Source organism: Choloepus didactylus, chromosome 9 (genome assembly GCF_015220235.1).
Source record: "Choloepus didactylus isolate mChoDid1 chromosome 9, mChoDid1.pri, whole genome shotgun sequence".
NCBI lineage: Eukaryota > Metazoa > Chordata > Mammalia > Pilosa > Megalonychidae > Choloepus > Choloepus didactylus.
The window spans coordinates 57,496,970-57,524,555 of record NC_051315.1 but is presented as its reverse complement, the minus strand read 5'-3'; the positions used below and the strand labels follow the sequence as shown (position 1 = coordinate 57,524,555).

General features: G+C 40.6%; 1 protein-coding gene across 1 annotated transcript in view; it reads left to right on the top strand.

Moving 5' to 3' along the window:
* Window positions 1–24,309, top strand: part of LOC119543740 (high mobility group protein B1-like) — a 35,959-nt gene extending 11,650 nt beyond the window's left edge. The window contains exon 3 of the mRNA XM_037848642.1: window positions 24,280–24,309. Within this exon, the coding sequence (XP_037704570.1) occupies window positions 24,280–24,309 (30 nt within the window). The remainder of the gene's footprint in view (window positions 1–24,279) is intronic.
* The last annotated feature ends 3,277 nt before the right edge of the window (window positions 24,310–27,586 follow it).

Here is a 27,586-nt window from a genome sequence, read left to right as displayed (position 1 = left end):
AGAATCCAGGAGCAGTCATCCTGGCAGAGAGGAGATAGGGCTAGCAAAAACAGTAAGAAAAACCCAAAAATAAAAGCGGAGACTTTTTGGAGTTCTGGTGAACAGATAACAGGGAAGGGCAGGGCTCAGGAAGAGTCAGGCTCATATGCAAATCCAGAAGGCAAGTTTTCTTGTCTGAAGAGCCAGTTTATCTGCTTTCTTGATTATTCCTTAATGGCCCTAATCTCCTTGTCTCTTAGCATTTCAATAGCCCATTAGATCTGCAAGGAGGGCCCTTTTTTTTTTTATCTTTTTCTCTTTTTCTAAAACAATTACTCTAAGAAACCCAATACAGAAAGCCTCAAAGACTTGCAATTTGAATCCAGACAAGAGCAGAGCTAAGAGAGCTCTGAGACACAAGGCAATAAGTCCAGTGACAGAAATTTGCTAAACACTACAACTTCCCAATAAAAGGGGGGTGTCCCTTACAGCCATCTTCCCGGTGGGCAGGGAACACTCCTGCCTGGCCCCAGCACTACAGCCCAGAGCTGCCCCAAACAACCCAATGTGACGAGAAGTGTTTCCAACAACACATGCACACAGCACAATATCGGGCATGGACAGTAGCCTTTCCCGCACCCTCAGCTCATTATCCCGGAGCTGGGAAGGCGGAGCTACATGAAAAGGGGGATATTAACACGCCCCATTCAGCCATCCTTTCAGCAGACTGGGAATGCCCCTACACAGCCCTGCAGCCCAGAACCTCCCTTGGGAGACAGCACTCACCTGTGACATAGCACAATCATCCCTCAGCAGATGACCTAGGAGTGCACGGCTTGGAAGAGGGACCCACTCGCAAGTCCTAGGGACCATACGCCAATACCAAGGACTTGTGGGTCAGCGGCAGAGACAAACTGAATGATTAGACTATTTCAACAGCTTTAAATCTCCAGGAACACCTGGGAGATTTGATTATTAAAGCCACCCCTCCCTAACTGTTCAGACACGCGCCCCATGTGCAGGGCGGGCAACACCAACTACACACCCAAGCTTGGTACACCAATTAGACCCACAAGACTCACACCCCCACTCACCACAAAGACAAAGTGGGGGAGAACTGGCTTGGGGGGAATAGGTGGCTTGCAGATGCCACCTGCTGGTTAGTTAGAGAAAGTGTACTCCACAAAGCTGTAGATCTGACAAATTAGAGATAAGAGTTTGAATCAGTCTGCATATCCTAAAAGAACCCTATCAAGTTAAGCAAATGCCAAGAGGCCAGAAACAACAGAAAATTTTAAAGCATATGAAAAAAACAGATGATATGGATAATCCAAATATGAGGGAGAGCTTAAACTATTCTCTGACAGACAGTAACAGAGTTTGTGAACAAGATACCTGCTCTACAGGAAACACTAAAGGGAGCACTACAGACAGAAAGGAAAAGACAGGAGTGAGAGGTTTGGAACACAATTTTGGGAGATAGTAGCATAGCAATGTAAGTACACTGAACAAAATGACTGTGAGCATGGTTGAAAGAGGAAGGTTAGGACCATGTGGGACACCAGAATGAAAGATGAAAGATAAAGACTGGGACTGTGTAACTCAGTAAAACCTAGGGTGCTCAACGATTGTGATAAAAGGTACAATGATGTAGAACAAATGAATGTCAACATGTTAAAAATAAGGTGGGATTGGGGGAAAATACAATCAATGCAAACTAGGGATTATAATTAACAGAAACATTGTATTATGCTTCCTTTAATATAACAAAGGCAATATACCAAAGCTAAATGCATATGGGGGGGGCATAGGGGAAGGGTATGGCACTCCTGGCATTGGTGATGTTGTCTCTTTATTCTACTTTAGTTTATTGCTGTCTTTCCTTTTGTTGCTTTCTAGCTGTTATATTTTCTTCTATATATGTATTTTTTTTCTTTTTCTTTTGTCCCTCTACCTTCTTTGATTCTTCCTCCTTCTTTGTGGAAGAAGTGAAGGTGTCCTTATATAGATAGTGGCGATGGTGCTGAATACATAAATACATGACTATACAGGGAACCAACAATTGTTTACTTAGGACAGAATGTATAGTGTGTGAACAAAACTGCCTTCAAAAATGGGTTGAAGAAAACTTGAGGGCACTATATTGAGTGAAATAAGACAGACACATAAGGTCAAATATTGCAGGATCTCACTGATATGAACTAATTATAATATGTAAATCCACAGACATGAAATATAAATTACAAGAATATAGAATGAGACTAAAGAATGGGGAGTGGTTGTTTATTATAAACAGAATGTTCAACTAGAGTGAACTTAAACTTTTGGAAATGGATAGAGGTGATGGTAGCATGTTGTGAGAATAACTAACAGTGCTGAAAGGTGTGTGAATGTGGTGAAAGGGTAAGCTCAGAGTCACATATATCATCAGAAGGAGGATTGGAGGTTAAAAGATGGGAATGTATAAAACAGTGAACCTTGTGGTGGACAATGTCCATGATTAACTGTACAAATATTAGAAGTCTCTCTCATGAACTAGAACAAATGTATGACACTGTAACAAGAAGTTAATAATAGAGGGGCATATAGGGAGAAAATATATACCTATTGAAAACTGTATACTACAGTTAGTAGTATTTTAACATTCTTTCATCAACTGTAGCAAATGTACTATACCAAAACTATGAATCAATAATGAAGGGGGTGGTTAGGGAGTATGGGATGATTTGAGATTCCTTTTTTTTTTTCTTTATTTCTTTTCTGGTACAATGAAAATGTTCTAAAAATTAAAAAAAAAATTAATTGTGGTGATGGGTGCATAGCTGTATGATGGTACCGTGGGTGATTGATTGTACACTTTGGATCTTTGGATAATTGTATGGTATGTGAGCAGTCTCAATTTTAAAAAAAATCATGGCAGTGATAACAATAAATAATAATAAACATTTCTTAAATAAAAAAAAAAAAGAAATGAGGTCTGTATTCCCTTCCCATGAACCTGAGCTGACCTTTGAAACTCTCTCAACCAAAGAATGGGGCAAAGGTGATGTGACTTCCAAGGTTAAGTCATGAAAGGCAATAGACTTCTGCCTGGCTGTCTCTTGGAGACTCTTGTTCTTGGAATTCAGTCACCATGTTGTGAGGAAGCCAGGGCCACCTGGAGTTGCCACAGGTGGGTGTTCCAGTCAACAGTCCCAGCAAGACCCCTAGCTGACAGCCAGAATCAACCAGCAGACATGTATGTGAAATGAGCCATCAGATGATTCCAGGCCCCAGTCTGAATCTTCCAGCTGAGACCCCAGAAATTATAATGAAGAGACAAGACGTCCTCTCTGTGCTCTGTCTTAATTCCTGACCTACAGAAACCATAAGAGATAATAAATGATTTTTGTTGTGAGCCCCCATATTTGAGAACAATTTGTTATGTAATGATAGATGGCTTAAAAAAAAGGGCAATCATACGTAACTCATGGTGTTGTTATGAAGATTAAAAGAAATAGTAAAATGCTTAGCATGTAGTTAGTGCTCAGTAAGTTTTGTTTTGTTTTGTTTTTTAATTACAACAACAAAGGCAATTACTCTGAGGTGAATGAGGGCTCTCAATAGACAACCTTTTCTGGTTCTTTTAAAGACAGATAATCAGGAGAAAGAGAAGTTGAAATATATGAGGAACCAAAATGGAACCCAGAGGTTTGTGGTGTTTGTGCTTGAATCAACAGTCATGTATAGACTTTGTTTTTACACCTCTAGAAGAGGTCCTCTTAAAACCCTTGGAGGAGATGACATCAACAACATGGTGATGTAAACAGCTATTGAAAACTCCTCTTGAGAGATTCAATGAAACAAAGGGACATTTTTGAATTGTTGGAAACTCTGGAAGAGGATGTAGGCTGGAGAAGGACCCTGCAAATGCTGAATTGAAGAAAGAGAAGAAATGTCAGGTAGGAATCCTCTGTCCTGGACCAGCCCGTCCTCTCCCCTCCTTCTCAATTGGTATCATGGAGGAAAGGCACAGAATCAGAAGATGGGACCCCTCACCATGGATGCAGACTACAAAATCTCTCACAGCTTTGAGGCACACCCCCACTGTTTGAAGACCCAGGGGACAGGAGGGAACATTTCAGTGCCCAAGTCATTGAGGGACAAAGAGACTAAAAACGTGGGCAGACACTGTGTTTCTAGCCCTGGGTTTGAAAGCCCTTCCCCTACCCTTGAGAGAAGCAGCACCAGTGGACATTTCCTTGCCTGGGGAATGCCTGGAGTACTGGGTCAGCTGAGGGAGTACTTTTCCACAGGTGGTGCCCCACACTGAGCCATATTTTGGCTGGGAAAGTGAGGGCACAGGAATCCCACAGTTTCAGCTCACTTGTGTAGATGCAACCTGTGCTCGGAGGCAAAGCAGCTTCTGAGGTCAATTAAGTTACTAAACAGCACTATCTTCTAGAGAGTTTAGAAGGTACAATGGAATTAAAAAACATTTAAAAATCTGCTCCAGACCCTTTCCTAAGATGACAGAAGCTGGTCTACATTCCTGGCACTGTTTGGCCTGAGCAATACAGAAGACCAAACTGTTAAAGCAGGGCTCTAAAACAAACCCAGGTCTTGTTGGCTGGTGGAAAGCAGAGCACCACTGGAAGCCAGCGGATTTGTATTACCACACACAGTGAACTTGCTGGAGTGCCCAGTGCCTACCTCCCATCCCTGTGGTAGGCCATGGTAGGCACCTGATTTGGGGGGGAAGACTGGGGGCAGAGACAATCTGACAACTGGCCAGCAACAGAAACAAAGATAGAGATCAAAGGCAACCAACAATAAAACCCTAGAAAAAGAGATAAAACAACCTCCAAAATAAACTAATAAAGAAAATCAGATGCATAGAAAGCAAAAAAATCACTAGCCACACCAGGAAACATGAAGATATGGCCCAGACAAAGGAATAATCTAACACCTCCACTGAGATTCAGGAGTTGAAACAACTAAAGATGTTCAAACAAATCTTCTAAATCAAATCAATGAGTTGAAAGAAAATGTGACCAAAGAGATGAAGGATATAAAGAAGACACTGGGTGAAAATAAGGAAGAATTTGTAAATTTGAAAAAACAAATAGCAGAACTTATAGGATTTAAAGACACAATAGAAGAGATGAAAAACACAATGGAGATATACAACAGCAGACTTGGAGAGGCAGAAGAAAGCATCAGTGAACTAGAAGACAGAACATCTGAAATCCTACACACAAAAGAACAGATAGGGAAAACAATGGAAAAATATGAGCAGGGTCTCAGGGAACTAAATGACAACATAAGGTGCATGAATATATATGTTATACGTGTCCCAGAAGAAGAGAAGGGAAAAGGAGCAGAAAGTATAATAGAGAAAGTAATCAATGAAAATTTCCTCTTATAAAAGGCATAAAATTACAAGTCCAAGAAGCTCAGTATATCCCAAACAGAATTGATCCAAATAGACCTAACCCAAGACACTTACTAATCAGATTTTTAAATGTCAAAGACAAAGAGAGAATTCTGAAAGCAGCAAGAGAAAAGCAATCTGTCACATACAGGGACGCTTGATAAGACTATGTGTCGATTTCTCAGCAGAAACCGTGGAGGCGAGAAGGCAGTGGTATGATATTTTCAAGATACTGAAAGAGAAAAACTGCCAACCAAGAATCCTATATCTGGCAAAATTGTCCTTCAAAAATGAGGGAGAGTTTAAAATATTTACAGATAAACAGATACTGAGAGAGTTTCTCAACAGGAGACCTCCTCTACAAGAAATACTAAAGGGAGTGCTACAGACAAATAAGAAAAGACAGGAGAGAGAGGTTTGGAGAAGAGTGTAGAAATGAAGATATCAGCGTTTGATGCTGAAGGAGTACAGGATGTTCAAGAGCACTGATTATGTAGATCCAGAAATGCATAGAACAATACTGTGTGATAGTAGCACAATATTGTAAGTACACTGAACCAAGATGACTGTGAGTATGGTTGAAAGAGGAAGATTAGGAGTAGTTATGACACCAGAAGGAAAGATAGAAGATAAAGCCTGCAACTTTGTAATTTAGTGATTGTGATCAGTGGTCAGTGATTGTGATTAAATGTACAAATATAAAAATATTTTTATATAAGGGAGAACAAATGAATGTCAACTTTGCAAGGTGTTGAAAATGGAATGATATTGGGGAAAAAATACAGTTAATGCAGACAAGAATCTTCAGTTAACAGTGGCATTGTGATATGCTTCCATTAATTGTAACAAAGGCAATATACCAAAGCTAAATGTCTACTAGAGGGGGATATAAGGGAGAGATAAGGGACTCTTGGTGTTGGTGTTGTCTGAACTTTTTATTTTATTTCATTTTTATTTTATTTTTTCTCCTTTTCCTCTTTGTGTAAGACATAGAAATGTCCTCATATATTTTGTGGTGGTGAATGTATAACTATGTGATTATACCAGGAATGGTGTTTTAAAACTTCAGCTTCTTTGTGAGACCAAAGAAGAGATGTTTATTTCGTGCAAAATCTATATTCTCTGTAGCACACTATATAATTGAACTCGTATGGTCAGTTCATTCAAACATCGTAATTACGTGGAACTTTGGATAGGGAGTGAGATCTACTTGTCTTGTACAGGTTAGTGTGAAGCCCCAATATATCCCAGAGTAATTTGGGCAGAGAATAAAAGTGTATTTGCAAAGCCCCCTTCAAGGACTGGGGGAAAGTATGGAAATATTAAACTTCCCCACCTGGGGAATTACCTATATTTTCACAAGCATTGGGGGCTACCAGTTTAGAAGGCCACATCCTGGATTTATGCCCTTATGAAGCTTGTTACTGCAAAGGAGAGGCTAAGTCTACTTAAAATTGTGCCTAAGAGTCACCCACAGAGAACCTCTTTGTTGCTCAGATGTGGCCCCTCTCTCTCTAAGCCCACTCGGCAGGTAAACTCACTGCCCTCCCCCTCTACATGGGTCATGATTCCCAGGGGTGTAAATCTCTGTAAATGTGGGACATGACTCCCAGGGATGAACCTGGACCCCACATAGAGATATTGAAAAAGCCTTCTTGACCAAAAGGGGGAAGAGAAATGAAACAAAATTAAATTTCAGTGGCTGAGAGATTTCAAATGGAGTCTAGAGGACATTCTGGAGGTTATTCTTATGTGTTATATAGATAGCCTTTTTAGTTTTTAGTGTATTGGAATAGCTAGGAACTGTTGAACTATAACCTAGTAGCTTTAATTCTTGAAGACAATTGTATGACTATATAGCTTATACTGTGTGACCATGTGATTGTGAAAACCTTGTAGCTCATACTTCTTTATCCTGTGTATGGACAGAGAAGTAGAAAAGGGGACAAAAAGTAAATGAATAATAGGGAGGGATGGGGGGGATGGGATATTTTGGGTGTTCTTTTTAACTTTAATTTTTATTCTTATTCTTATTTTTTGTGTGTGTGGTAATGACAATGTTTGAAAATTGATTGTGGTGATGAATACACAACTATATAATGGTACTGTGAACAATTGATTGTACACTTTGGATGATTGTGTGGTATGTGACTATATCTCAATAAAATTGAATTTTAAAAAAACTCTTGGAGCTAGACTCTCAGACCAAAAGAAAGAAAATATTTGTGGGGGCAAGAACTATGTTTTAAGAGATGCTAGCTTCTGTGTGTAATTACAGTTACCTCTCCAAGTAGTCTGTCATTTGCTGATCTAATGTCAGTTTCTTGGAATATTTTGGTAAGTCCTTCTGTAATGTAAGTACTGCTTTCATGGGACCTTGGAAATGTGTGAAACTTGTCCTGCATTATTAAGGTAACTGTAACCGCATCATCCTCAGAATTTGCTCTGGTTTCCAGAGCCATCCATAATTTTTTGTAGATAGAGGTAGGTCTTTGAATATTTTCCTGGAGTTTATAATTACCAAGGATTTCAACAGGAAGAGGAAAGACCATGGCCTGTTTATACTTCTAAACTTTTTCCCCAGCAAAGTGTTATAAAGTATTACACGGTCAGTAACAGAAGGACGGTGAAAATCAACTTGGAAATGTATCTTTTTAAAAAAATCTGTTTCTGATGTGTGGTGCATAGAATTTGGGATTGGCTCAGATGATAAGCAATGATTTGAAAAAAGAGGAGAGATTTTAATGGCAGAGTCTCTGAAAATAGCAAGGAATTGGTTTAAAGGTTAGGTATCATTTTAGCATCCTTTAAATCATTTTCTCATCCTGCTGAAGTTCCATGTACTAGTATAACTAGAAACCATTTATTGAGGGCTTTTTCTTGTTCTAAGCCCGGTACTATTCTCTTTGTTTATATGACGTCATTATAATCCTCATCAGGACTAATATTATGATCCAGGCATCATTAGCTGCAATTTATCATGTGGAAACTGAGACAGAGAGAGGCTGTTCTAGTTTGCTAATGCTGCCAGAATGGAAAACACCAGAAATGGAACCAGCACAGAGGCCAAACAACTTCTAAGAGGAGAAGCTTCTGTGTGATTCCAAAGATGACTCCTTGTACAACTTGAACACACGGCATTGTGTCTCTGCTGGAGGCTGAAGTCCCTTCTCCACTCTGTATGTCCAAAGACTACCCACCTTTCAAGACTTAGCTCAACTGTCACTGTCTGGGACAGTTTTCTGTCTTATCATTCCCATCTCTACCTGCTTCCCACCACATACACAGGGAAGTAATCTCCCACTCCTCTCTAATCTTCTATAGCAATGCTATAGAAGAGAAATAAGGCGAGTCACATAAGTAAATTTAAATTTTCTAGTAGCCACGTTTTAAAAGTAAAAGGAAACAGATGAAATTAATTTTACTTTATTTAATCCATTATCTCCAAAATATTAACATTCAAGGTGTAATCCATGTAAAATATATTAATGAGATGCTTTACATTTTTTGCACTAAATCTTCAAACTCTGGTGTGTATTTTCCATCTACAGTACATTACACTTACAGCCACAATTCAAATGCTCAATAACCAATAGCAACCAATAACCAGTGACTATTCTATTGGACAGTTCCATAGCATTTAGCATGGGTTGTTTCTTTCTTACTTTGTGGAAAAAAAATTCCTTGAGTTCAGGAAATTGGGCTTACCCATCTTTGTATTTCCCAACATCCCTAGCGTACCATACATAATAAATGGTTGAGCAAACTTGTGAATCAAAAAACAAGTTGTCTTAATTCCCAGAAGAGAAGTGTCTATACCATATCAAGGCATATGTAGTTCTCACAAAATACTGCAGGAGTCTTAGGAGCTACAAGTTGCTCTGAGAGTGCCATGAGGGAGGCTAAGATAACAAAAAAGACAGAGAGAAGAAACCAGACCACTGGTTTAGCATTTGATAAAAAAGAAAATGAGATAAACAGAAAATAGTTAGAGTTCCAAGTGACTCAATAATAGAGCAGTAATTAACACTTGAGTGTAAAAGGATTCTTTAAAGCTCTCCAGAGGGCCTTACACAGTTGAATCATATCTTGAGCAAATACTTCCAGGCTATAAAGGTGGCATTTTTTTAAAAAATGTGTTTATTTTTGGTCACTTAGGTTAAATCTGGTTGAAACAAAAATCAAACAGGTAAAATTCACTTTTTAAAAATCAGTTATTAATTATTATCTTAAGAGATAATAATTTTTTTTCTATTTCTTCTATAAAAAATATTTCTAATATTTTTTCTATTTCTTCAAGAGTAGCTGTTCCAATATGAGAATATAGCTTCACAGTATTGTTTGTGAATTTGTACTAACTGTTTCCTAAAGGGCTGTGACAGTTTCTTGTGTATCATAAAATACTTTACATTCAGTTAGGGTTTTACAGTACCCAAATCCCTTCTGATCACATTATCTCATCTTGATGAAATGTCCAGGACATTTTGTGTTACTCTAATGGCCCTTCTGTCAAGAATTTCTTGAGTGATAAAATTAAAATTTCCGATTGCTGATTTTGGAAATCATATTAATTCATACAGTTTCCTGGTGATTAAAACTCAGTTGTCTTTAAAATCGTAGCCCTTCCTAAGTGCATACGGATGTTTCAGTGCATACATGTCGATTCGATGCAGAAAATCCTCAGATGCTGGGTCTGATCATCTGAAATCTGCACACTGGCTGAGAAGAAACACCTTATTCTGGATTTCTTTTTGCTCTCACCAAGATGCAGCATTCACCAACTGACATTTGATGGCTCCTACAGAAAAACAAGATATAAGGCTACTTCTTTTCTCTTTTTCAACCCCATGCTGATTTGCATTTGAATTATTTTAAGCATCCAGTAATAAAGCAAAGGTTTGCTCCCTTAGGAGAGCTTGGGTTGGGTCTCCATATGCTCTTTACCCTCAGTAAAGCTCAGAGAGAAACTGAGCTCTCAGTAGTGATAGTTTTAAAATCCCCCACTCCCACCCCAAACACACACTTTTTTTATCAGCATTTGAAATGAACCATTAAACCTTCAATTAATATCAGTCCAAGATATAATGATGTAGCTTGACAAGAATAGAGCCATGTTCTAAAGGTGTTTGTGGAAGAAACAGGAAGAAAAATGTTATTTATAAAAACTGAGTAACACTCTAAATTCCACACTCATTGTTCTCTATTAACAAACATCTTTTGGTTATGGAAATGGGGGGATCTGGGGGAAGGCTAGAATATTGGGGAAAAATAAGAGGGATTTAGGGCCACTGTTTTCAGACCTGTCAAATCAAGTTTCTAAGGAGAAAGACCAGCAGTGAGCACTTCCCAGAGATGCCCTATGTTCCATTTTAAGCTGTTTCCTGTTTTATATAATGCTGAGATCTCCTATTCTTAGCCCCAAACCTCCAGTAGAGCTGGAGAATCAGGCTTAGAGGTGACCCACCATGAGCAACATCCCCAATCATGTCCTGGAGCTAGTTTGGTGAAGACCCTGCTGCTGCTACCACCAGGCACAGACAAATCATTGTGTGCAGGTGCCATCACACCCAGAAAATAATGCAACTGTCTCCATAAGCATCACCTTCAACTGTGTGATGACTGCATGATCCCTGCTTCTTCAGAGCACTGATTTTCATGACAAAGGCTGCAGTGAGTGCATCTGACTGGCTCAGCCTGGGCCATTTGTCCTTGTCTTAACTGAGAGGGGGGCTGGGAAAGAGAACTAAGCATCTTCAGCTACTATATGGGAAGAGGATTCTGTTTCCTTCAAATATAGGAAATAGGTTCAGATAGTGAGCAGCCTAAAAGAATGACAAATGCCCACTCCAGTTAGTTGGCCACATTAGTTGTACAGAAGAGAAGTATGATGGAATTTGGGAGCAGAGAGTGATCATGTTGAGAAGGCATGGACAAGGAAAAGTTGGCTTAGGAGGTGACATCTCATCAAGCCTTGAAGGATGAGAAAATTGGTAGGGTTAAGGATAGGTTGTAGGTAAGGATGGGGGAAAGAATTCTGGAAAGATGGAATGACATGAGCAAAAATGCAAAGTTAGGGAATGGTGCAGTGCAAGAATCTAGGCTTTTGACAGCTGAGGTTTCATGGGGAGTCACTAGAAAGGACATGAAAAGCAGGGAGGAGTTGCTGTAACTGTGGTTTTTGAACAAAGGTGTGATGTAATCAAAGTGTTATTTGACAGAGGATTGCTTATGTTTTGTATTTACTTTCATTGCTTTACAACATATAATGTCCTTGGCTATTTGAATCTCCCTCTTAGTCTTTGAGAAAACAGACCTGATTTCATGAATTTCCAGGAGCCTTTAGTTTTTGTTTCTTTGTTGTTTTGCTGCTGTTGGTACTGTTGCTGGTGGGGTTTTTGTTTGTTTTGTTTTGTTTTTTGGGTGAAAGGGCTACTACCCTTTTACTCTGAGTTTGCCATCACATTGTATCCACAGAAACTTCACAAATGACTTTTGGATGATTCTAAGAGTGAGCCCACCTGCAACTTTTAATCAAACCAGGCACCATGATCCCTATTTCCAACACTCATTGCCCACCTAACATGTGCCATGCTCTCTACTTAATGCATTCACCCACATATTTAATTTAATCTTCAAATGATTCTCTTTTATTTGTGAAGAAATAGGATCTGAGAGAATAAGTAATTTACACAATGACATGCAGAAAGTGGTGGGATATGAGTTCAAACTCAGGTCTTTCTAATCTGATTCCTACATCATTATGTTGCTTGCCCCAATGTTGCTCTCTTATATGACTCGGCTTTTTAGAAAGCTCGGACATATTTGGGTTCAAGACATACTGAAGTTAGGAGTGGAGACTCGGCTTTAAAGAACTTTAGAGGAGGTGGATCTTGTTTGACATCTCGCCTAGGGTCACTTGGGTTTAAACCTGGAGATCTGTTGACTTGCCAAGGATGCCCTTGGCACGTATAGAAGTGGTTTTTATGCCATTTTTGTTTGGCTGTCATGGCAGCCCTGCTAGATGTGATATAAACATCCTTCTTTTGTATTTCCTTGGCAGTTCCAAGTACTTCTATACTGTACTGCCAACCTGGTGCACTCTTCTGTGATAAAGTAACACCTAAGGGAATTTGCCACATTCTTGCCTCAACCCTCTGAACCAGTGGCTCCAAGTCTTAGAGAGTGGCAAGACAAGTCAACATCCATGGACCAGGGATTATGATGGAGAAGCATAGATGATAGAAGTCCAGTGATAATCTAGCAACCTATTTTTGTCCACCATTTACACTGTCCACCTCTAGGAAAGCTTGAGCAGAAATTCTGATATGTAGTCATCCAGTCTGACCTGCAACATTTGGTTTTCCTTTTCTATTTTCTTGCCTTGTTCACCCTTTGAGAGAGAGGCTATCAGTCAATAAAATGTCAAAAAAAAAAAAAAAAAAAAGTAGGCAGTGGCAGGAAAAAGGAAAAATAAGCTTTGTTTCAAGCATGGATGAACCCTCTTTCCTTGGTGAACTTGACCCTGCAGCAGGGTATCAAAAATGGTTAACCCTCCCCTCCACAAGTCCTTACTCCCTGTAACCCTCAATTTACAGACCACTTTATCTCATATTTCACCAAGAAATGAGGCCATCAATTTTAAATCTCTCAACTCTTTTCTCCTCACCTTGGAGACCTCTCTCTAGTTAGAAAGATGTGCCTCTTGCTTTCCAAAGCTAATCTCTTTGGTGCTTCTCACATCATTTCTGCCTACCTTATTCTGTAACTTGCTCCATTTAATTTTATCTTTTTTTTAAAAAAACTCTCCCAAGTCTCTCAGGCTACAAGCATATTCAGGGATGCCATAACCCGAAGACAAACAAACAAAAAACCTTTCCTACTCCCACCCTGCACACTACCAGCTTACTTCTCATTTCCTTAGTACAAACTTCATGTACAGTCTGTACTTCTCACCTCTTCAACTTGATGCCATATGATATCTTTGCTCAAGAGGCTTCTCCCAGGTCAACAACGTGTTGGACGTCTGTTGGTTTTGTTTATTTGTCCTATTATTTTCTGGCTAGCATCCCTGACCAGAGTCCCTTTGCAGGCACAGTTAGAGGAGATACATAGAAGCCAATGTAAGCCATTTTGAGTTTCTTTCTCTGGAATTTCACCTTTTAACAGAGTCAAGCAAGGAAAGAAGACATGAGTACTGTTCAATTCAGCTCAGCCCCAAGACCCAAGAACATGCCAGGCACAGAGTTAGACATGCGTTTAATAGGACTTATGGACAGGAGAAAGCTCTTCTCAGTGGCAGCCGGCCAGAAAATGGCATTAGTGCTCTGCAAAAAGTGGGGTGGTGGTGCCAGTTTATAAGGGTTAAAACAAAGACATTCCATAAGATAAGAGAACAGAGTTTTGGCAGGGTCTTATGACACAGGGGTGTGGAGATTTGTTATTAACAGTGATCAGGGAAAGGAGTTTCAATACTTTGTATACAATATCATTTGTACATTCTTCCCCCTAAAGAGATGTCTGATGACCTTTAACATCTGTCCCAGTCAAGTAGGTGGCTATGTGCAATAACTTACTTTTACTACAGAGGGGAGGGGGCCTGAGCCCTGGGTCCCCACAGTTGACCACAGGAAAGACATGGCCTCCGTATTCCACAACATTATGAGAGATAGAACACTGGAAGTCCCCCAGGCAGAGATAACAACCCCACAAAGAGATGCCGCCTTGGCCAAGAAAGAGAATTAAACCATTTAGACAAGGGGTCTACTGATAATTGATCACTATTATGTACGTGCTCTTTTTTTTTTAATTCATTTTTATTGAGATATATTCACATATCATGCAGTCATACAAAACAAAGCATACATTCAGTTCTTTACAGTACCATTATATAGTTGTGCATTCATCACCAAAATTAATTTTTGACATTTTCATTACCACACACACACAAATGATAAGAATAAAAATTAAAGTGAAAAATAACAATTAAAGTAAAAAAGAACACTGGGTGCCTTTTTCTCCCCCCCCCCCATTTTTGTACTCATTCATCGATAAATGAGACAAAGGGGAGTGTGGTCCATATGGCTTTCCCAATCGCATTGTCACCCCTCATAAGCTACATTTTTATATAATCATCTTCAAGATTCATGGGTTCTGGGTTGTAGTTCGATAGTTTCAGGTATTTACTGCTAGCTATTCCAATTCATTAGAACCTAAAAAGGGTTGTCTATATTGTGCATAAGAGTGCCCACCAGAGTGACCTCTTGGCTACTTTTGGAATCTCTCTGCCACTGAAGCTTTTTTCATTTCCTTTCACACCCCCTTTTGGTCAAGAGGATGTTCTCCATCCCATGATCCCAGGTCTAGATTCCTCCACAGGAGTCAAATTCCACGTTGCCAGGGAGATTCACTCCCCTGGGTGTCAGATCCCACGTAGTGGGGAGGGCAGTGATTTCACCTGCCAAGTTGGCTTAGCTAGAGAGAGAGAGGGCCACATCTGAGCAACAAAGAAGCATTCGGGAGGGGCTCTTAGGCACAATTATAGGGAGGCTTAGCCTCTCCTTTGCAGCAACAGTCTTCCCAAGGGCAAGTCCTGTGGTAGAGGGCTCAGCCCATAAAACCACCAGTCGCCTATGTCTGTGAGCACATCAGCAACCATCAAGGTGGGGAAGCCCAACACCCCTGCATTCTCCACCAGCTCCTCAAGGGGGCTCTGCATATTTTTTCATTGTTTTATTTTTTAATTAACTTTTTTTTAAATCAACTATATCAAAAAAATTTTTTTGAACATACAATAAAAAAAACATTTCAAACAAACCATAACAAGGGAGTAAGAAAAAGACAACTAACCTAAGATAACTACTTTACTTCCAACATGTTCCAACTCTACCCCAAGAAAATAACCTAATATAGCAACATTTCTGTGAACTTGTTCCTACCATACTCATCAGAAATTAACAGACCATAGTCATTCCTGGGCATTCCCAGAACATTAAATTTACCCACGATAGCTTATCTGTTCTTATTGGGTTATCATTCCCCCTTCCTTAATTGTTCTCTATCGCTAGTTCCCCTACATTCTACATTACAAACCATTTGTTTTACATTTTTCAATGTTCATGTTAGTGGTAACATATAATATTTCTCTTTTTGTGCCTGGCTTATTTCACTCAGCATTATGTCTTCAGTGTTCATCCATGTTGTCATGTGTTTCACGACATCATTCCTTCTTACAGCTGCATAGTATTCCATCATGTGTATATACCACATTTCATTTATCCAGTCATTGGGTTGTTTCCATCTCTTGGCAATTGTGAATAATGCTGCCATGTACATTGGTGTGCAGACATCTGTTCATGTCACTCCTTTCAGATCTTCCGGGTATATACTGAGAAGTGCAATTGCTAGATTGAAGGGTAACTCTGTATCTAGTTTTCTAAGGAAGTGCCAGACTCACCTGCAGAGTGGCTGAACCAGTATACAGTCTCACCAACAATGAATAAGAATTCCAATTTCTCCACATCCTCTTCAGCTTTTGTAGTTTCCTATTTGTTTAATGGCATCCATTCTAATTGGTGTGAGATGGTATCTCATTGTGGTCTTAATTTGCATCTCTCTAGAAGCTAGTGAAGCTGGACATTTTTTCATGTGTTTCTTGGCTGTTTGTATTTCCTCTTCAGAGAACTGTCTTTTCATATCTTTTGCCCATTTTATAATTGAGCTGTCTGTACTATTGTCATTGAGTTGTAGGATTTCTTTATATATGCAAGATATCAGTCTTTTGTCAGATACATGGTTTCCAAGAATTTTTTCCCATTGAGTTGGCTGCCTCTTCACCTTTTTGGCAAATTCCTTTGAGGTACAGAAACTTCTAAGCTTGAGTTCCCATTTATCTGTTTTTTCTTTTGTTGCTTGTGCTTTGGGTGTAAAGTCTAGGAAGTAGACGCCTAATACAAGGTCTTGAAGATGTTTCCCTACATTATCTTCTAGGAGTTTTATGGTACTGTCTTTTATATTGAGATCTTTGATCCACTTTGAGTTAATTTTTGGGTAGGGTGTGAGGTAGGAGTCCTCTTTCATTCTTTTGGATATGGATATCCAACTCTCCCAGTCCCATTTGTTGAAAAGACTGTTATGTCCCAGTTCAGTGGCTTTGGGGGCCTTATCAAAGATCAGTCAGCCTTGGATCTGGGGGTCTATCTCTGAATTCTCAGTTCAATTCCATTGATCAATATGTCTATCTTTGTGCCAGTACCATGCTGTTTTGGCAACTGTGGGTTTATAATAAGCTTCAAAGTCAGGAAGTGTAAGTCCTCCCACTTGGTTTTTCTTTTCTAGAGTGTTTTTAGCAATTCAAGGCATCTTCCCTTTCCAAATAAATTTGATAACTAGCTTTTCCAAGTCTGCAAAGTAGGTTGTTGGAATTTTGATTGGGATTGCATTGAATCCATAGATGAGTTTGGGTAGAATTGACATCTTAATGACATTTAGCCTTCCTATCCATGAACATGGAATATTTTTCCAACTTTTAAGTTCCCCTTCTATTTCTTTTATTAGAGTTATGTAGTTTTCTTTGTATAGGTCTTTTACATCTTTACTTAAATTTATTCCTAGGTACTTGATTTTTTTAGTTGCTATTGAAAATGGTATCTTTTTCTTGAGTGTCTCTTCAATTTTTTCGTTTCTAGCATATAGAAACATTACTGACTTATGTACATTAATCATGTATCCCGCTACTTTGCTAAATTTGTTTATTAGCTCTAATAGCTGTATCGTTGATTTCTCGGGGTTTTCCAGATATAAGAGCATATCATCTGCAATCAATGACAGTTTTACTTCTTCCTTTCCAATTTGGATGCCTTTTATTTCTTTATCTTGCCGGATTGCCCTGGCTAGCATTTCTAGCACAATGTTGAATAACAGCGGTGATAGCGGGCATCCTTGTCTTGTTCCTGATCTTGGAGGGAAGGCTTTCAGTCTCTCACCATTGAGTACTATGCTGGCTGTGGGTTTTTCATATATGCTCTTTATCATATTGGGGAAGTTTCCTTCAATCCCAACGTTTTGAAGTGTTTTTATCAAAAAGGGATGTTGGATTTTGTCGAATGCTTTTTCAGCATCTATTGAGATGATCATTTGATTTTTCTCTTTGGATTTGTTAATGTGTTGTAATACATTGATTTTCTTATGTTGAACCATCCTTGCATGCCTGGAATGAACCCCACTTGGTCATGGTGTATGATTTTTTAATGTGTCTTTGGATTCAATTTGGAAATATTTTGTTGAGAATTTTTGCATCTATATTCATTAGGGAGATTGGCCTGTAGTTTTCCTTTTTTGTAGCATCTTTGCCTGGTTTTGGTATTGTATTGATGTTAGCTTCATAAAATGAGTTAGGTAGTGTTCCATTTTCTTCAATGTTTTGAAAGAGTTTGAGTAAGATTGGTGTCAGTTCTTTCTGGAAAGTTTGGTAGAATTCCCCTGTGAAGCTATCTGGCCTTGGGCATTTATTTGTGGGAAGCTTTTTGATGACTGATTGGATCTCTTTACTTGTGATTGGTTGGTTGACGTCTTCTATTTCTTCTCTGGTCAGTCTAGGCTGTTCATATGTTTCCAGGACATTGTCCATTTCCTCTACATTATCCAGTTTGTTGGCATACAGTTGTTCATAGTATCCTCTTATAATTTTTTTAATTTCTTCGGGATCCGCAGTAATGTCACCTTTCTCATTCATTATGTTGTTTATATGGGTCTTCTCTCCTTTTGATTTTGTCAGTCTAGCTAGGGGCTTTCAATCTTGTTGACCTGCTCAAAGAATCAACTTTTGGTGTTATTTATTCTTGTTATTGTTTTTTTGTTCTCTCTGTCATTTATTTCTGCTTCAATCCTTGTTATTTCTTTTCTTCTACTTAGTTTAAGATTGGTTTGCTGTTCATTTTCTAGCTTCTTCAGTTGATCCATTGTTTCTTTGATTTTAGCTCTTTCTTCCTTTTTAATGTATGCATTTAGTGCTATAAATTTTCCCCTCAGTACTGCTTTTGCTGCATCCCATAGGTTTTGGTATGTTGTGTTCTCATTTTCATTCCTCTCTATATATTTAGCAATTTCTCTTGCTATTTCTTCTTTAACCCACTGATTGTTTAGGAGTGTGTTGTTTAACCTCCAGTTATTTGTGAATTTTCTAAGTCTCTGATGGTTATTGACTTTTAATTGTATTCCATTGTGGTCAGAAGAGTTTCAATTTTTTAAAATTTATTGAGGCTTGTTTTATGTCCCAGCATATTATCTATTTTGGAGAAAGTTCCATGAGCACTAGAGAAGAACATTTATCCTGGTGATTTGGGATGTAATGTTCTATATATGTCTGTTAAATCCAATTCATTTATCAGATTGTTTAGGTTTTCAGTTTCCTTATTGGTCTTCTGTCTGGTTCATCTATGTATATGAGAGAGTGATGTGTTGAAGTCTCCCACAATTATTGTGGAAACATCAATTGCTTCCTTTAGTTTTGCCAGTGTTTCTCTCATGTATTTTGTGGCACCTTGATTGGGTGCATAAACATTCATGATTGTTATTTCTTCTTGTTGAATTGCCCCTTTTATTAGTATGTAGTGACCTTCTTTGTCTCTCATAACATCCTTGCATTTAAAGTCTATTTTATCTGAGATTAATATTGCTACACCTGCTTTCTTTTGGCTGTAGCTTGCATGAAATATTTTTTTCCATCCTTTCACTTTCAATTTCTTTGTGTCCCTGTGTCTAAGATGAGTCTCTTGTATGTAACATATTGATGGTTCATTTTTTTTTGTTTTTTTTTTTTTTTTTTGATCCATTCTGCAAATCTATGTCTTTTAATTGGGGAGTTTAATCCATTTACATTCAGTGTTATAACTGTGAAGGCATTTCTTGAATCAGCCATCTCATCCTTTGGTTTATGTTTGTCAGATATAGTTTTTTCCCTCTCTCTCTTAATGTCCTTTAATGTATCCATACTGAATCTCTTTAGCACTGAAACTTTCTCCATATCTCTCTCGTTTCTTTGTTTCTCTGTTGGTAGGGCTCCCTTTAGTATCTCAAGTAGGGCAGATCTCTTGTTAGCAAATTCTCTCAGCATTTGTTTGTCTGTGAAAAATTCAAGCTCTCCCTCAAATTTCAAGGAGAGCTTTGCTGGATAAAGTATTCTTGGTTGGAAATTTTTCTCTCTCAGAATTTTAAATATGTCATGGTGCTGCCTTCTCACCTCTATGGTGGCTGCTGAGTAGTCACTACTTAGTCTTATGCTGTTTCCTTTGTATGTGGTGAATTGCTTTTCTCTTGCTGCTTCCCGAACTTGCTCCTTCTCTTCTGTATTTGACAGTATTCTGTATTTGACATATTCTTGGAGAATATGTCTCGGAGTGGGTTTATTTGGATTTATTCTATTTGGAGTTCGCTGAGCATTTATGATTTGTGTATTTATGGTGTTTAGAAGATTTGGGAAGTTTTCCCCAACAATTTCTTTGAATACTCTTCCTAGTCCTTTACCCTTCTCTGCCCCTTCTGGAATACCAATGAATCTTATATTTGGACATTTTATATTATCTACCATATCCCTGAAGTCCATTTCAATTTTTTCAATTTTTTCCCCGTTCTTTCTTTTGTTCTTTCATTTTGTGTTCTGTCATCCTCTAGGTCACTGATTCACTGTTCAGCTTCCTCTAGTCTTGTACTATGAGTATCCAGAATCTTTTTAATTTGGTCAGCAGTTTCTTTGATTTCCATAAGAGCATCTATTTTTTTATTTACTCTTGCAATTTCTTCTTTATGCTCTTCTAGGGTCTTCTTCATGTCCTTTATATTCTGTGCCTGCTCTCATTGTACATCTTTGGTTCTTTGATTAATAGCACCAATTACTGTGTCTCCTCTGGTCTTTTGTTTTGGGTGTTGGGCCTTCGTTTATCCATATCATCTGTTTTTTTCATATGCTTTAAAATTTTCTGTTGTTTTTGGCCTTTTGGCATTTGCTTAACTTTATAGGGTTATTTTAGGATATGTAGACTGATTCAAACCCTTATCTCTAATTTGTCAGATCTACAGCTTTGTGGAGTACACTTTCTCTAGCTAACCAGCAGGTGGCATCTGTGAGCCACCTATTCCCCTCAAGCCAGTTCTCCCCAACTTAGTCTTTGTGGTGAGTGGGAGTGTGAGTCTTGTGGGGTCCAATTGGTTCACCAAGCTTGCATGTGTAGTTGGTGTTGCCTGCCCTGCATATGGGGTTTGTGTCTGAGTGGTTAGGGAAGGGGAGCAGCTTTAATAATCAAATCTCTCAGGTGTTCCTAGAGATTTAAAGCTGTTGCAATAGTCTAATCCTTCAGTTCAGTCTTGCCACAGTTTGTCTCTGCCGCTGACCCACAAGTCCTTAGTATTGGTGTATGGTCCCTGGGACTTGCGAGTGGGTCCCTCTTCCAAACTGTGGACTCCTAGGTCCTCTGCTGAGGGATGACTATGCTACGTCACAGGTGAGCACCATCCCCAAGGGAGGTTCTGGGCTGCAGGGCTGTGTAGGGGCGTTCCCAGTGTGCTGAAATGATGGCTGTATGGGGCATGTTAATTTCCCCCTTTTCACACCACTCTGCCTTCCCAGCTCCAGGACATTTAGCTAAAGGTGTGGGAAAGGCTATTGTCGATGCCCAATATTGTGGTGTGTGTGTGTGTGTGTTGTTGGAAACACTTCCCGTCACACTGGGTTGTTTGGGGCAGCTCCGGGCTGTGGTGCTGGCATCAGGCAGGAGCGTTCCCAGCCCACTGAGAAGATGGCTGTAAGGGGATGCCCCCCTTTTATTGGGAAGTTGTAGTGTTTAGCAAATTTTCTCAGCCACTGGACTTACTGCTTTGTGTCTCAGAGCTCTCTTAGCTCTGCTCTTGTCTAGACTCAAATTGCAAGTCTTTGAGGCTTCCTGTAATGGGCTTCTTAGAGTAATTGTTTTAGAAAAAGAGAAAAAAAAAAAAAAAAAAAAAAAAAGGAAGGGCCCTCCATGCAGATCTAATGGGCTATTGAAATGCTAAGAGACAAGGAGATTAGGGCCATTGAGGAACAATCGAAAAAGCAGAGAAACTGTCTCTTCAGACAAGGAAACTCACCCTCTGGATTTGCATATGAGCCTGACTCTGTTGAACCCTGCCCTCCTCCATTCTATGTTCACCAGAACTCCAAAAAGTCTCTGTTTTTATTTTTGGGGGTTTTTTTTTCGCTGTTTTTGCTAGCCCTATCTCCTCTCCACTGGCTGACTACATCTGGATTCTCTGGCATCTGGTCTCAGTCTATCTATGTTTGGAGTTTCAATCAGCAGTCTGAGTTTTCAATAAGAACTGCAATTGCAGTTCTCCTTCCTCATTCTCAACACTGATGGCCCCTCCTCCCATGGGACTGAGCCTGGAAGAGGGGGTGCAGGTCCCTTGGCCATGAGAACTTACGGATTTTGCTGATCTCAGCTATTCCACATGTTCGTGAGTGTTGTATGAAGTATGCCTCAAGTCAGATTGCTCTCCAGTGTCCGGTCCACACAGTCCCTGGCTTTCTACCTACTGTCCTGGAGGAGTAACTAAGACCTACACCTCACCTCTCTGCCATCTTGCCCCACCCTCCATGTATGTGCTCTTGCATATGATTTAGAACTTGTGCAACATTGTGTGAATGATTAGGAACATATACACAGCACTGCACATTCATTAAGGCACCGGTGCTGCCCTGTGCAGCAGTGAGGATATCTAAGGCCCTTCTATTTTATAAAACTACTTTACTAAGCTTTGTGGTTTCTTTTTTTAGCAAGGCTATAACTACTTTGGAATCATTAGGTGCTTGGGCAGTGTGATTGGCTAAAGCTGCCACATGTTTTTCAGTAGCTATTGCAGCTCCACTTGTTGCAAGAATGGCACCAGGAAGTGCACTTTATTCTATATCTGGCTTTAACTATTTTCCAATTACTGGAAGTATGGGGCAAAGAGTCATATAAGGTACCGAGGACACAGGGCTGTCCCCACATACAAAGTCCTGTCCATTTATAGGGTAAATAGGGCCAACCATATTACCCACAGGTCCATAGCCATCCCTTAGGGGAATGTATGCCCCATGTTGGTTGGAGGTATTTTGCCTGTGGAAAAGATTATTGTTTTGTAGTTGAACAGTACAATTATACAATTCGGGGGAGGTAGCCACCCTATATCATGAATTCCATCAAGTTGCTCCATACAGACAGGGCGACATAACATGATCTATGGTTACAGGTTCTGCCATCAGCCACCCTAACTATCGTATATAGCATACCGCAGTCCAGGTCGGGGCTTGTTCACCTGCTCTCAGACAAGAGAGGAAATGTAAGCCCCTCTCTTTATAGGATGGTAATTAGATTTCTGTCTTAAATGAGAAGATTCTGTTCCAGATTTTCTTGTGGGCTGAATTCTGCCAGGCCATCAGGGGATTCTGTGCAGTCCAATTCACCGGGGTCATAGTCCAAGGAAGGTCAGAAGCACCTGAAGGTAGCAAGTCCATGGAAACTCAACACTGGGTTCAATTGTGGGTATCAGTTACCACTGAAGCCCACTGTAGGAAGGTGTTTGCTAGGGTGCCATGGATGAAAAGAGGGACTTTTGTTAGGGAACAATAAGGGGTAAATCCTGCTGATCTAACAATATACATGCTAGAGTTCCATTGGTTGATAACAAGGAACCAGGCAGAGGAATATTATGAGGAAGTTTTATATACCATATAGTCTCCCCCTGTAAATCTTACATCAGTTGTTAATTTGGGCATAGGAAGTGTCCACACAGTCATGCCTAAAGTTCCTGTGGGAATAGGAGGCCCCAGATTGGTGATAAAGATTGTAACATGCATTTTCTGAATAAAGTGAGGTCTTATTACAATATTTTGGGTAACACCTATTCCCCAGGGACTTAGGATTCCTAACCAGTACAGCTGCATAAGCCAGCACCAAGGCCAACTGACCCCATTTTCCCTGTTTTGTGTGGTCCGAGACACAGGCAACAACAAGTTATTACTATTTCCCTACTTAGGCTGTAAGGCAGCTGACCCTTTAACTTGGATTCTCAATGCTTGCATTGGTCCTGCCATTAGCATTTCAACAGGGGCAGGTGCAGCAGCCTGCTGCATTGCATTCAAGCAAGTTAAGGCCTGATAGATCTTTTTAGTCCACTGCTGCAAGGACCTTTTATCATCTTCTAGCTATTCCATTAACAAACCATTCATTCTTTCAATAAGACCTGCACTTGTGGGGCTATAAGATAGATGAAAGTCCACATTACTTCATAGTCCATAGCCCATGCTTGGGTCATTTGTCCAGTGAAAGGGATCCTCCAATCACTGTCTGTGTAGGTATGCCATACAGAGCACCCTTTCTTTCCAAACAGCATATGGTGGCCCACTAGTTCGCCTTCCCCACTGGGAAAGCTAACAAAAGTCCTGTAACTGTATCCACAGCAGTAAAATCATACCTTGCCGTCTCCAAGAGCAGATGTAGTCCACTTGCCACCAGGTCACTGGGATTTGTGACCGGCCAATGTGTGGTAGTCTACGTGGTTGATGCAGGGAGCATGAGGGGCACTCTCTAGTGAGGTTCACTAGCTTCTGGTATGTGATTGGAAACTGGGACTGCTGAGCCAGATGCCACAGTGTTTGATACACCCAGTGTCTGTTTTCTGATGAAGCCACTCTGCTGCTTCCCTGGTCTCACCTGTGCTGCTCTGAAATGGCACAAGTGCATCTGCTTCCACATTCCTGGATAACATGTTGAGAGTGTGAGTAAGAACATAATAGACAGCTACCTTTTGTCATTGGCAGGCATCCCAGATGTCCCCAGAGGGGACAACCTATGATTATCCATTGTTTCTGCTTCCAGGTTGCCATCCAGGTTGTAAAGCCTTCGTAAACAGCCCAGCTGTTGGTACAGATGGTAAACATGTCTCCTGGTTCATGCACTATTACCAACCACACTGCTCTTAACTCAGCCCATTAACTGCTTTGCATATCATCAGTCTCCCACCATGTAGTGTCAGTAATGGATTGCACTGTCACAGCTGTCTGTGTGGGAGGCTGTGGGCTAGCAGGCCCATCACTGTACCAAGCAGACTTGGGAATGGTACTTGTGCCTTCTATAGTGGGCATTTCAATACCTATTTCAGGTACGGTGACTTTAGCCATTGAATTTTCTGTGTAGGACACTGATCTGAGAATCTCGTGCATTTCTGCACTCAGAGGGCTGGTATCGAAAATGCTGCACTGTAGCAGGTAGGCTTTCCATTTGGTCAGTGTGCTTAGTTGAACACTGCCAGAGTGCGGCTTAGAAGCCATGTCAGTTATCCACCCCTGAATAGGGAAGGCCATTTTCAAGGTGACTGGGCATCTTTGCATCAGTCCCTCAACTTGCAATAAGGCGTTATATGCAGCGCACAATTGCTTTTCTGGGGACCGTATCTCAGTTCTGCCCCTTTCCATAATTGTGACCAAAAGCCAAGGGGCATTCGTTTAGAATATTGCCTCTGCCACCCAAAGCAAATATCAGCTCTGCCTACATCCAATTCACAGGGCAGGTCTGGGTCTATGCCCCACCCCCCACCATGCTTGTGCCTGTGCTGTTGCCCTTTTTGCCTTTTCAAAAGCAGCATGTTGGGAGATGTCCCATTCCCAGGGATGGCCTTTCCTAATCAAAGCATGCAGAGGTTTTAACATTTGGCTAAGTGAGGAACAAAGGTTTCTAATAACCCCCAAAAAACAAGAAAGCCATTAGCTGCTTTGGCATTTGTGGCATGGGGAAACATTGCACCTTATCAACTACAGCAGAAAGTATTGTTTTTGTCTTACCTGGCCATACAACACCCAAGAATTTGACAGAGCAGCAGTTTGTCACCATTGACTGCCCATCCCCAACTGTCAAGGTGAGATAGCAATAAGCCTGAATCTTCTTTTAATTCTGAAAGACAGTTACTGGTTAGCATGACATCATCAATGTAGTGAAATAGAATTAGACTTGTGGGACATTTCTGTTTAGCCAAATGCTTTGCTATGGGACCGTGGCAGATGGTCAGGCCGTGTATATAGCCTTGGGGAAGCACAATGAAAGTCTGTTGTTGGCATCCCCAAGAGAAGGTGAATGCAGGCTGGCTTGGCTTTTCTAGGGAGATGCTAAAGAAAGCATTAGCCAGATCCAGTACAAAATGATATTGACACAATTGGGTACTAATTTCTTGTAATAAACCAGCAATGTTCGGGATTGCAGCACACAATGGTGGTGTTACTTTGTGTAACACCCGATAATCTGTCATGTACCACATTCAATCAGGTTTTCATACTGGCCATACAGGACTATTGAAAGGGCTATGAGTGGGTATTAGTGTCCCCACCTGCTCCAACTCTTTAATAGTGGCTGAGATTTCTTGGTGCCCTCCTGGAAGTTTATATTGTTTTGAAGCACAACCCTCCAAGGTGGGGGTACTTTTACAGGGGACCATTTTGCTGCCCCTTTAAGATAGCTTTGATCACTCTACACCAATGGCAGAATTCTCCTATAGTGGTCTGCAATGTGGCATTCTGTAGAAGATCAATTCCTAAAATGTATTCTGGTAAAAGGAAATATATACTGTATACACTTGGGGTGGGAGGGCAATCTCCCAATTTGTAAAGTTAGACTGTGCCACTTTGCCTGGATCATTTCCTCCTATAGCCATCTATAGCCAGTACTGGCCTGTGAAATTGGGCTGCATTCCCGTAAATTAAGGTACATTCAGCTTTCATATCTACTAGTGCTAACGCTGCTGGTTAGTAGGGGGCCAGAAAATGGTTAATTCTACATGTGGTCTCTGATCCCCAGGTCCCCAGCTATTGTTCATACCTGGGGATCTCAACCTCCCCCCTAAGCAAGAGGAAAAGGGACTTGATGTGCCTCTTCCAGGGGAGCAGAGGGCTCCTGGACTTGGGCTCCAAATGGCAGTTTCTTTCTTGACTTTCTCCCACAGAGTCTTGGGAGTTCACTTCAGTAAATCTCTTGCCCTTAGGCATCCTGCTCCATAGCTTTACTACTATTGCATTAGGTTGCTTATCTATAGCTGCTGTTTCTGTGCCTGCAGTGATGCAGTCTATCCACAGGGAGCCTTTCCCATTGCCCATATTCCCACATCCCTTTTCCATAGCCTCTCCAACTCTTCAAGGTTGGCTGCATTCTGAGTGGCATGGGAAACCAGATGTCCTACTAGCAGACTTAGGATAGACACAAAAGGCCCATAGTAATGGTCAGGGGGGCAGTATGCAATACAATATTTTTCATTCCTGCAGTAAAAACCTCAGTGTCAGGACCCACAGAAGCCACAGCATGAATGGTATGTTTCATTCTTAGCCCCCTTAAAGCATCTTGTATCTCCTCCATAATTTGCCAATGGGGGGGGGGTATTGTGCGGTTTATACCCTTCATTAGGCCATGCAGCCTGACACCCATCAACCAGCCATATCAATAAGGAGGCAGTTTTTGCATTAGCTGAGGTATCATACAAGCATTGTTGTAGCGAAGGGTGGGTTGTAGTAGACACCAATTTACTCATCTCCACTCCAGATAGCATCACCCTTCTGCTCAGGTGTCCCATAACCTCAGAAGCCAATTGGGGAGGGACTCCCTAGTTTTTTGTCTATACCGCTGACCTAAGCCATCCAATTCAGCCATGGTATATTCCCTCATAGTAATGTAACTTCCGTTCAGGAGGCTGGAATTGCTGAACCCCAGGGGGTTGATCTTGTGATGCCTTCCATTTCTGTTGTATCACGTGGCTCACCTGTTGGGGCTCTTCGCCCCCCTCTACCTCCCATTCTTCCTCCCCTTCCTCTTCCAAGGAGGAGTCTATGGGGTCCCACAATTTGGGGTCCCATCCCAGAGTAACTAAAATCCTCTAGACTCAAACTCAGGTCAATTTATAGCCTTTCATTTGGGCATATTTGCATGCCATCTCTAGCTGTCCACTTGGAGCAGGCGATCAGTCAGTGAGTCCTTCATTTCCACCTGGGCAAGGCGCAGTTTTATTTTCTCCTCTAAATGGTGCACAGCAGCTTTCACCACTTGCTCTTCCTTGGTAACCATCCACAGGGCTCCTAACAGAGGCCATGCTATGGTTGCTGCTATTTGGTGGTCTCTTTTCTTCTTACTCAAATTTAGTTGTCCTGCT